Source organism: Mesoplodon bidens (genome assembly GCF_964165515.1).
Source record: "Mesoplodon bidens genome assembly, chromosome: 18".
Lineage (NCBI taxonomy): Eukaryota > Metazoa > Chordata > Mammalia > Artiodactyla > Ziphiidae > Mesoplodon > Mesoplodon bidens.
The window spans coordinates 45,388,955-45,400,404 of record NC_138175.1 but is presented as its reverse complement, the minus strand read 5'-3'; the positions used below and the strand labels follow the sequence as shown (position 1 = coordinate 45,400,404).

At 57.3% G+C, this 11,450-nt stretch overlaps 1 protein-coding gene across 1 annotated transcript; it reads right to left on the bottom strand.

Moving 5' to 3' along the window:
* Positions 1 to 3,802: 3,802 nt before the first annotated feature.
* LRFN3 (leucine rich repeat and fibronectin type III domain containing 3) lies at positions 3,803 to 11,051 on the bottom strand. Its single transcript, XM_081216837.1, has 3 exons — positions 9,890 to 11,051; positions 6,807 to 8,243; positions 3,803 to 4,414 (listed from the first exon to the last, which is right to left on the bottom strand). The coding sequence occupies exons 2-3, from the start codon at positions 8,225 to 8,227 to the stop codon at positions 3,949 to 3,951; spliced, it is 1,887 nt and encodes a 628-aa protein (XP_081072963.1). The 5' UTR covers positions 8,228 to 8,243; positions 9,890 to 11,051; the 3' UTR covers positions 3,803 to 3,948.
* Between the last annotated feature and the right edge of the window lie 399 nt (positions 11,052 to 11,450).

Sequence of the window (11,450 nt, the reverse complement as noted above, 5' to 3'; positions counted from 1 at the left end):
ACTCTGAGCTGCCATTGTTTGCTGTTTACTTCCTCCACCAGACTTGAACTCTATGAGGGCAGGATCTGGGGCTGTGTTGGTCACCACTGTGTTCCCAGCATCACTCTGCACAGGTCAGGGCAACACTGAGCTTTGATACTTAACCTTGCTTTTGTGAGGCATGATCAGGGAGGGACCAAAGGCAGGAGCCATGCCCAAGTTCAACCTAGAAAAGAAACATCCCTTTTCTGAGCACCCTTTGTCTGATTCTCCTACATATGTGCCCAGATAAAGAGCTGTGAAGGCTTGGCATTGGCTGAGGCTTCTCAAGGGATCACAGGTATGTCCAGACACTCAGGGCCTGTGGGGGATTAGCCACACCCAGACACACGGGTTGGATCTGGCAGGACCCAGACGGGGGAGAGTCCTGGTATCAGGACTACAGTGTCTTCAGGAAAATGCTCCAATAGCCTGGAGCTTTGGCCCCAGGAAAGCTGGTCTCAAAAATGTGCAGGGCATCCTCAAAGCCAGATGGAGGATGGACAGTGGAAAGAATAGCGCTCTCTGAGCTCAGGAAACTGGTGGACTCAGCCAGGCAATGTTGGACAAGCTACATTTTAACTTTAAATTCCAGACACGTCACCATTTGTCCACAGTTGTATTGTTTCTGCCTGGGGGTGGGGGATGGTCCAGGCATCCTGTGCAGGAGGCAGAAGGGGACCACGTTAGAGGGACCAGCCTGCCCCCATGGGCCTCCTCCCACCTCCGACTTCTGAATGTGTAATAAGCTGCCACTGGGTGTATGTCCGCCTTCTGGGCCTGCATTTCCTGTGTCCACATTCCCCCCGACAAGCCATGGCCTCAGTCCTAGCACTTGAACCTAGAAAAGGTCCTTAATTCCTGCACTATAGGGAAGTCAGCTCCCCCTTCTAAGGAATGGGTCCTTGGATATCAGAGACCTAGGCTCTACAACTCTTCTTCCCAGTCTCTGCAATCTAGCCTGAGAACAGGGTAGCTGGACAGTGGTCCACACTGTCCCCTTCTGTGTAGGGGATGGAGGCCTCTGGTGAGGTAGCTTCAAATCTCTGAATCCATCCACTTCAGGTCCCAAACTCATCCGGCCACTTTTCGGCCTGGACCATCACTGTAGCCTCCTCCCTGGTCTCTGTGCTTCACCTTTGTCCTGAACATGCAAACAGAACTGCCAGCTTCCTTGAGATCAGGGAGCACTACTCTCCTCACTGCTCAAAACCCTCCAATGGCTTCTCGTGCCACTGAGAATAAAACCCAGGCTCCTCCAAGCCACCTACAGGGTCCTGCATCATCTGCCCCTTGCTCTCCAGCCTCAACACGGCATCATTCCCTTTTTCCTCACCCCACTCCAGCCCCCTGGCCTCCTGCAGTGCTGTTCCATTTGTATGGAATGTCCCTTTCCACCCATTGTGTAGTTAACTCCAACCTGAGCATCTCAGCAGAGACGTTACTTCCTCCAGGAAGCCTCCTTCAACCTTTCTTCCTGGGTCAAGTCCCCTGGCTATAGGGTCTCACGGTTCCAAGGCTCTCTCCTGCATGACCTGTCTTGTCACCATACGTGCTTTACACTTGCTAATTTGACCCTTGTTTCCCCCACCAAATGGTGAGATATGGGAGGGCAGGACAGGCCTGTTATTTGTTCAGTATTGAATCCCCAGCACGTTGCACACAGTGGGCACGCAATAAATTGTTCAAATTTTAAAAGGAGGGTTGAGGGATGGCACGCTCTGGCTCCCCCTCATGGCAGCAACTGGTATTTTGTAGCGGGCGCTAGGTATCCATCCCATCCTCCCACCCCCTGGGCCCTTTTACCCAAGACACCTCGCTCTCCCTGATGGCTTCGCCTGACCTCAGCCACCGACGGTAACAAACAAGAAGAAGGAGGACTCTGGATGCTGCTGGAGGGCTCAGGAGTCAGATCAGGTCCCTGGCACTTAGGTTGTTCCCTTGGCCGACGTAGGATCATTTCCAAGGCCTACACCCATCTAGAAAGCTTCGCCAGAATCTAGGATGTTATCCCACGAGGACAAGTCAAGTGAGCCAGATCATGAGAATGGCCCATCCAGTCTTGGGCTCTCTTCACCATGCCCCTCACACATCACTTCAGAGAAGAATGACAGGACCCGAGTTCCCTCCACATCTCTGCCTCTGCACCACTACAGGTGGCCTGAAGTCAGGGAGCGCTATCCTCTTACTGCCAATCCCATTCCTGGATCTCCAGTGAGGCTCATCATTTCCAAGGCCCAGGGTTTAGTCCTGCAAACCTCCAGGCCTGGTGTCTGAGTTGGGGAGCCTAGAGCAGACCTAGACTGAGTGACGACCAGCCCTGGAGAGACGTGGGGCAGAAAGGCCCAGATCAACCTGAACCAGGCTCTAGACCCCGAGAACCACAGGGTCTACACTCCCTGTCTACAATTTCTTCCCTCCTACTCGCAGATCAGCTGGATTTGGCAACTGCCCAGCTGATCCCCTAACACTGCCCTCGCTGAGGTCACCGCAGCCTTGATATCATTAAACACAAGAGTCACTTGGGTCTGACTTGCCTGGTTTGCTTCAATCCATCCCTTCACCTACTGCTCCTATTTAGTCTTTGTTTTTTAGTCTAGGGTTTTATTTGCCTGTCCCTTAAATATGGAGAATTTGGTGGCCTCAGTTCCCCATCACAGCTGACAGAGCCCTCATTTCTGTCCCCAGTTCCAGTCTTAGACCAGGGGTCCTAAGGCCTCCTGGCTGCCACGCCTTGGTGGCATGCCCATCCTCTGGGCCCCCCATATCCACCAAGTCCCAGAGGCACTGGTGGTACAGTGGTGAGCACAGCTGCCTTCCATATCCACCAAGTCCCACACTGGCCTCAGAATCTTCCCCAAACCTGCCCCTCCTCCCCGGTCCTGTATCAGGGCAGCTCCACTGTCCCTCCCGTGGCCAGAGCCCTGGGCCTTACCCTGGACACTTCTCTCCCCCACAGCCCTTCAGCTCCATAACCCATCCACTCAGCTTCTTGAATGTCTCTCTCACCCACCCCCTAGTGCCCTCCCCCAGGCCGGCCCCGGTCCAGCCTTGTCTCACCCACCCAGGTCCCTGCCCTGGTTTCACCCAGGCTCCCAACCTCAGTCTTCTCCTCTGGTCCACCCTCCTCATAATGGCTAGAAGGATCTTCCTAAAGCCCAAACCTGACCCTCTCCCTCCCTTGCATAGACTCCTCCGTGGCTCCCCAGTACTATCAGGCCAGAGTCTGAGCTCCTCAGCCTGGAGGTCCTGAACCCTGCCCACCCTTCCTGCTTCACTTGTACCACGGCACCCCCAGTGCCTGGCACTTCCTAAGCCCTTGCTTGGGCTGTCCCTCTGCCTGGAACACCTTTCCCACTGCTCTTTGCCCATTTATCTCCTTCAGACGTCATTCTCAGATCATGTCTCCTTCATGAAGCCCTCCCTGACCACACCCTGGGCTGAGACAGGCCCCTTTTCTGGGCTCCTACAGTCTCCTAGGCTTCCCTCCTCACCACGACTCTGCTTGCTCTGAGCTATCACTGTCTGAGGGGCAGGGCTGGGGGCTGCCTGAGTCATTGCAGCATCACCCAGCACAGGGCAGGCCCAGAGAGGACCCTCAAGGAATGTCTGTTGGTTAAAGGGATAACCATCCTCAGCCTCATCCAGGGACTTCAGACAGAACTGGGGGGTGGTTCTCTCCCCAGAGGGGGCATCCCAGCTCCAGACCCCTGAACGATCCCCCAGCCCCAACAGACAGAGACAAGGGCAAGGGCCCAGGCCCAAGCTTAGAAAAATAGGACTTTCTTGTTGTGCCCCGGTGCCCGCGACACCCTCCCCATCAGAGTTTTAAAAACCGTGAGCAATCTGGTGAGTCTGAAGCCAGGTCCCACGGGGTGTCTGGGTCCTGCTACCCCTGGGGCCAGAAGGGCCGTAGAGGTGGGCGCGAAGCTAGGGTCCCGTGGGTTCGTGGCTGGGCCCCCAGGGCTCACAGTCCAGCTGGACCACGGTGTGGGCCCTGGGTGCGGCCGGCTCAGGAGCCGGCGGGGCCAGCGTGGGGCCCAGGGCGCCATTGGTCTGGGAGCAAACGCTGCTGACAGGCGCAGATGCCTTGGCCTTGCCCGGGGGTTGGCCACCGTGCACCTTGTAGCGCATGAGCAGCACGAAGATGAAGATCAGTACCGAGGCCACGATAACACCACCCAGTGCGATGATCATAGTGCCGCCCAGGAAGGGTGCGTGTGGGGCCCCGCAGGGCCGCAGCGCTGGCTCAGTGGAGAAGCGGTGGCAGCCCACAGGCCGTGTGGCTGTCAGCCCCGTGGCGCCGTCCTCGTACACGGCTAGCACACACAGGTCGTAGGTGCGGCCTGATGCCAGGTCCGTCAACAGGAAGGAGCTGCTGTCGGCTGGGATCATCCTGGAGGGAGAGACAGGTGGGAGTCAGGTCTCCGGCTGCCCAGCACCCACCCGGCACTCTGCCCCAACCCTCCGGGCTGGAGGATTTCCCCCCAGGCCGCTGTCTCATTTCACCCTAGCCCCCGAGTTCCCTGTAACCACTGCCGGAATTCCCTTTGGTCTGATACCCATCAGCTGCCCGATATCCCTCCGCTCTGTTAGCCTGTTTCACCCGAGCCCACCCTCTCATTTTCCTGCTGCTCGAATACCCACGTGATCTCCCTGTGGCCTTAACGCCCAAATTCCCTCTAGTGCCGCTGCCCGCTTCCCCTCTGCGCTGCTGCCCAGCTTCCTGCTAGCCCCACTGTCCCCCATGTGGGGTTTCATTGTATACCCCACTGCCTGGTTCCCATCCTGCACTGCCCCCCAATTTCCCACCAGCCTGCAGCCCAAGTTCCCTCTAGCTCTGCTGCCCAGTTTTGCTCCACGCTCCTGCCTGACTTCACGCTGGTCCCCCCACCCTCCTCTCCCCTAGCTCACGGCCCGGGTCCCTCCAGTTTACTACCCCATTTCCCACCAGCCCACCACCGAGTTCCCTCCAGCCCTGCTTCCAGACGTCTCTCCAACTCAGCACCCAGTTTTGTTCGAATGCTGTCTGGTATCCCTCTAACCTGATGCCCATTTCCTTCTAGCCACATACCCCCCGCCACGCCCGTCCAATTTCCCTCTAATCCCACCTCCCAGTCTCCCTCTAGACCTTCACCTAACTTCCCTGTTCCTCTGACTTTCCTCCAGCAGGTGCCTGGTTCCCCTTCACCAGCTGCCTGACCTTCCTCTAGTGTTAAACCTAGAATTCTCTCTAATCTAACCGCCCGATCCCCCCATAGTGCTGATGCCCGATTTCCTTCTAACCTGCCGATGAATGTCCCCCAAGCCCCGCTGCCGCTGCTGTGTTATTATTACCATATCCACAGCCTGCTTTCCAGTGAGCCCTGTCATCTGGCTCCATTTTCATTAAACTGATGTGCCTCAGTCATCACTGCTGAGTTCTTTTTCTCCCTGTTGCCTTATTTCTTTCCAGTTCTGTCCCCTGATTCTCTTTTATCTCTCTGGCCTGGTTTCTATTTATCCTTACCTTTCCCACTCCCTTTTATCCTAAGTACCCAATTCCACTATATTTCCTTTGGTAGCATGGCACCCTGTTGGAGATTTAACTTGTTTTATAATCTGTTTTATTCTTACACTGCTTTAATGAGGGAACTCCATGATTATCTCTAGGAGGGTGATGATCTAGGAGAGCATTTGTCCTGTCCCCTGCCAGGCAAGGTAGATGGGACTTGTGTGATTTTCAGGTGTGGGCCCTCCATGGAATCTACTGAGTACCACTGTCTGCGAAAGGGAGTGGAAAAAGCTCGTTGGATTTCCAGGACTGAAAAGGAAACCAAGTGACTATCTTTTGAGGTTTGGGCTTCTGGGGAAGCACAGGGAACCCAGGTACTGGGTTTACAAGGTGAAGACCCCAGGCCTTGGGAGGCCCAGTCCTCTGCAGCCAGGTGTCAGGGACTGTACCCTTGGTCCAGCCTGGCAGTGAGAACAGGGAGCCGTCCACAGGCATCCATGCAAGCTTGGACTTGGGTGAGATATGTCAGCACACCTGGATGAGAGCCACCACTAGTGACCACATGTGGCCACAGCAGATGTTCCATGTGCTCTCCGGCTTGGGGGCAGAAGTTATGTAACCCGCCTCCTGGAGTGTGTAAACCCCAAGTTTTGTGTTTGCAACAAGAGAAGGGAGAAGGGAGCCCCCAGCAGTGGCCGACTGAACATTCCTGTTCACCCAGAGGTGGAGCTTGAACTAGGTTTAATTTGATTTAGAAAACCAAAAGTTGAGATGTCACCATGTTGGAACTCCAAACACATGGAGCAGGTCACACCGCACAAACGCAAAGCCTAATCTCTATGTAACCTCCTTCCCCATTTTCCTTTTAACCTCTGGTCTGAGTTCCTTTGCAGCCAAGCTGCCTCACTGCATTTTCCCCATGATCCGTGTACTCTCCTGCTCTTTATCTTCCTGCAGACTGGCTTGAGTCTAGTCCTGTCATCTGGAAATACCCGGTTTCTCTTTACTACTTAAGTTGGTTTGTATCCCCTCAACTTTGCCCCTCACCCCCAATTACCTTTTTACTCTTCTGGCCTGATTACTATTTATTCTTGCTGCCTTCTTTCTTTTTACCACTGCTGCCAGATTTCTTTTACCCTCTCTGCCTGATTTCTTTTACCACTGCTGTCTGATTGCCTTTGTAACCTTGCAGCCTCATTTCCAGTGCTGCAGCCTGGGGTATCAGTAGGTGTTCCTCCAACCCTCCCTCCATCTCGCTCCCCCACCCAAACTGCCTGCCACCTGGACCCTGCACCTGTAGACGAGGATGTCGTCGGCTGAGCTGTTGTACTGGATTTGGTACATGCGGATGCCTGGGATAGGCCGCTGATCTGGCCACTGGACTAGAGCAGCTGTGGCCCCGTGCTCAGTCACCTGGACGCCACGGTCGGTAGGGGGCCCAGCGTCAGCCGCCTTGGCGGAGGCAGAGACCGAGGCGGCAGAGGGCGGGGTGAGGGCATCAGGATCCCCGTCCCGCGGGGGGTCACAGCTTGTGCTGTTGGCTAGCTGCGGGGGCGGCGGGGGGCCGACGGTCAGCTCCACAGCAGCCGTGGCCTCGCCAGCTGCATTGGCCGCAATGCAGGTAAAGGTGCCGCCATCGCCCGGCTCGGTGACCAGCAGCTCCAGCGTCCCGTTAGGGAAGGCGCGAGCTCGGCTCGAGTTGCCCAGCAGCCGGCCCTGGGGTGATACCCAGCGCACACGGGGCTCGGGGTCGCCCACTGCCCGGCAGCGCAGGGCGGCTGGCCGACCGGCAGGCACGGCCAGGGGCGGCGAACGGTGTGTCACCACGGGGGGCTCGCACACAAACTCCTCCTCACCCACAGCCCAGAAGTAGCGGCCACCCAGGGCCGGCGGGGAGGCGCAGGCCTCGAGGTCGTCCTCACGCGCCAGCCGCCGGAGCCACACCAGCTCGCAGTTGCAGTGCAGGGGGTTCCCGCCGAAGGCCAGCACCAGGGCGGACGCGGGGGAGCCGCGGGGCCTGGCCAGCAGCGGCAGGCGGGAGAAGAGTGGGTCGGGTGGGATGGTGGTTAGGCGGTTGGAGGTCATGTCCAGCCGCGCCAGCTTGTGCAGGCGGGAAAAGGCGCCGGCGGGCACGGAAGCCAGTAGGTTGTGGTCGAGGCCCAGCGTGTTGACGTTGCCCAGGCGGCCCAACGCTTCCCAGGGCAGCTGTTCGAGGTTGTTGTAGGAGAGGTCGAGGTCCTCGAGTGTCTCAGCGCAGTCGTCCAGGGCCCCAGCCGCCAGGGCTGCCAGCTGGTTGTTGCTCAGGATGAGATGGCGTAAGTTGACCAGGCCGCGCAGCTGCCCCTCACCCAGAGAGGTCAGCCGGTTGCCGTCCAGGTGCAGAGCGCGCAGGGCGCGGAGGTCAGCGAAGGCGCCGGCGGCCACGTGGCGGATGGTGTTGCGTGACAAGCTCAGGTGCAGCAGGCCCGTCATGTTGGCCAGGTCACGGCGCCGCACGGTCGCGATGAAGTTGTCCGCCAGGCGCAGCTCGGCCGCCCGGCGGTCCAGCGAGGGTGGAACGAACAGAAGGCCTGCCCCCGGGCACAGCACGCTTAGGGGCAGGGACTGTGTCTGGCAGCGGCAGCGACGGGGACACGGGCTGGGTGTGGCTGGCTGGGGTGGAGACGAGGCGGGGGCCAGCGGCAGCAGGCAGAGGAGCAGAGGGAGGACGGCCATCGCGGGCAGCGGCGGCCTGCAGGGAAGAAGGGGGTAGTTAGGGCGGGCTGAGGCCAGAAGGCGGGGGGCTAAAGGGGGTTGGGGTGGTCTGAGACCAGAAGAGAAGGTCACAGAGCAGAAGACTTGGTCAAAGATGGTCAGAGAGAGGACTGGTCAGACAGATCAAAAGCCAGAGGAGACGGTCAAAGACTCAGAGAGATGTTTCCCGGGGGAACCCAGGGAGCAGAAATGTGCAAAGACGGTCAGAGGGAAGGGAGGTGATTAGAAACGGTTAGCGACAGTCAGAGAACAGGATCAGTAGTCAGGGTGGGTAGAAGGTAAGCCAGAGAGCTTTAGACGTGGTCAAAGAGCGATACTCAGAGATGGCCAAAGAGAGAAGAGTTGGTCAGGGTGGTGGGAATGATTAGAAGTAGCCAGATGTGACCAGAGAAGAGAGGTGGTTAGAGATGGTCAAGAAGATCAGAAGTGGACAGAGAGGGGAAGTGGCCAGGGGTGGTCAGATCCAGGAGAGATGGTCAAAGATGGCCCAAAAGGGTCAAAAGGCAGAGAGGCAGTCAGAGAGAGGAGGAGAGAACAGACGTGTCAGAGACAGCTGGACATGGGACAGCTGGTTAGGTTGATGGGTGTGGGGAGAAGTCATCAGAGAGAGGAAAGGCAAACAGAGATGTTAGAAATGATCAGAGAACACCAGTGAGCAAGAGAGACAGAGAGAAGAGAGGTGGTCAATAAAGGCCAGGATGGTCACAGACTGGCAGCTGGAGTCAGGAGTGGGTGGAGGGCAAGAGAGATGGTGAAAGATGGTCCGAGAGAGGAAAGACGGATAAAGGGAGTCAGAGAGGAGAGATGGATGGAAGCGGCTGGAGAGAAGAGTGGTAGAAAAAGATGTCACAGATGATCAGAGACAGTCACAGGTCAAGGCTTAGAGTCAGGGGTAGACACGGGCACGAGAGCTGCTGAAAGATGATTAGAGAGAGGTACCTTGGACAGCGATGTCAAAGGTGGTCATTGAGTGAAACAGTAGACAGAGGTGGCTGGAGAGAGAAGCTGTGGACAGGGGGGTTAAAGATGATGATCAAAGACAGAAGTGGCAGACAGAGACGGTCACTGAGAGGAGTGGTGGCCAGAGGTAGCCAGAGAGAAGAACAGTGGACAGAAGTGTCAAAGATGATCAGAGAGAGGAGAGGTGAATAGAGATGGTCAGTGAGAGGAGAGGCAGAGAAAGGAGAGGTGAATAGAGATGGTCAGTGAGAGGAGAAGCAGAGAAAGGAGAGGTGAATAGAGATGGTCAGTGAGAGGAGAGGCAGAGAAAGGAGACTGGAGAGCAGAATGGTGGACAGGAGAGGCAGCTGGAGATGATCAAATAAGACAGATGGTAGGAAGACGCTGGAGAGCCGGTGGCGGGGGGAGGGGGTGGTGGTGAGTGGGTCACAGACCTGGAGATGCCATCAACTGGGGAAGAGGAGGTCAGAGAGGGGCAGGGCTGGCCAAATGTCCAGAGAGTGTTTGAAGCAGAGCAGGAGCTGGAGGCAGAGCCTTGTGAGGGGCTGTTTCCTGGGGAAACTCCAAAGGTGCCCAGGGGGACCTGGTAATCCTTACCTCCACCTCCAGTCACAAAGTTCCTCCCAAGTCCCTCCCCACCATGGGGTCTCCCAGTAGTCTTACCTGAGCTAGAAGCCACCCCAAGGAGCAGAGTCCTCAAGCTCCAAGGGGGTCAGGGGTCAGGGCTCTGGAGGGGGTGCCTGGTCATTCCTTCTCTGTCCCCAAGGCCTCTGTAGAGGGACCGTCTGTTGTGTCTCAGCTCAGATTTGTGGCCACGGAGTCTTGATACTTTGATATCCTTGATACTTTGATAGACCTTGATACTTTGGATCCTAGATCTCCAAATATTGGGCCTCTAAGGGTCCAATTTTAGAGACCCAGGACCCAGTTTGTGTTGCTTGGAGTGATGGTCTCCCAGCTCCAGTCCTGGGATGCTGAACAGTCAAATGGAGAGTTTAAGATCTGAGTCCCAAGCCCAGTCTTGGGATCCGATACTGGGGTGCTGGGTTCAGATACTGGGGCTCTGAGTCAAGACTTGCCCCAAATTTCAGTATTCAGGTTTGCAGCAAGGACTTCAGGCCCAAACTCAGGTTTAGGCCCTTTGGAATGCCAGGGTTCAGATCTTGGAATCTGAGGCCTAAAGTCTCAGGGTTGGGGTCCCAAATAGTGGGTTCCACGGTTTAGAAATGAGAATCCAGTCCCAGATTTCAAGGTCCCAGGCACAGAACTCAGAGTTCAGCTCCAGATTTGGGGTTTTAGATGCCAAATCTTGAGGTTCAGGCTCCAAATCTTGGGGTCCATATTCCAATTCTTGGGGTTCCGGCTCCAAATCTTGGGGTCCCAGGGACTGATGTTGAGATTTCAGCCCCAGATATTGATGTTCAGGCTCCAGGTCTTGGGGTCCCAGCCCCAAATCAGGCTCCCAGGCTTGGGTTTCCAGATCTCTGGAGCCAATCTCGGGGTGCAGGCCCCCGATTTCGGGGTGCGCGTCCTGGATCTGGGGTGACGGCGTCCCGACTTGCTTCCCGGGCTGCGGCGGGGGCTGGCCCAGAGTCGGGGGGGGGGCTGCGGTGGGGGCGCGGGGCGGCCAGGCAGCCCCGGGGGCCGGGGTGGGGCGAGGCCTGGGCGCGGACAGACACGGACACGCCGGGTGGGGGCACCGCAGCACAGGCGGGGGCGCAGGGGGGAGGGGCCGTGCTCAGAGACCCCTCCCCCGCCGGGGCCGGGGCGGGGGCCGGGCGGGGGCCGGGCAGGCGGGTCGGGTCCTGGCGCTCCCGCGGCCTCCTCGCCGGGAACCCAGGGCCGTGCGCGCACCCGTACTTAAAGGCGCAGGCCCCGCGCGCGCCCGCACTTAAAGGTGTAGGCAGGCCCCCTCGCTCAAAGGCGCGCCCCTGGCCTCACCTCTCATGGAGTCGTTCTGGCTTTGCTTCGGAAAGAGAATCCTTGGATAAAGAGAGAGTCAGAGAGACAGAGAGAGACACAGAGACTGAGACAGAGAGGCACACAGAGATAGAGAAAGACAGAGATAAAAAGGGAGGCTTAGATTGAGGGACAGAGAGGAGTAGAATGAGAGAGAGGCAGATAGAGAGACAGAGAGATAGGAAGAGACACACATATTCAAGGAGAGATGGAAATACAGAGACAGTGACAGACCCAGAAAGAAAAAGAGAGACAAGAGACAGCA

What these genes read in the sequence shown, in the direction of transcription:
- LRFN3 (XM_081216837.1), bottom strand. Translation starts at nt 8,227, where the DNA reads ATGGCCGTCCTCCCTCTGCTCCTCTGCCTGCTGCCGCTGGCCCCCGCC. An exon ending in GACGACATCCTCGTCTACAG is followed by an intron (nt 4,415 to 6,806) that starts GTGCAGGGTCCA and finishes CTCTCCCTCCAG; the next exon opens with GATGATCCCAGCCGACAGCA.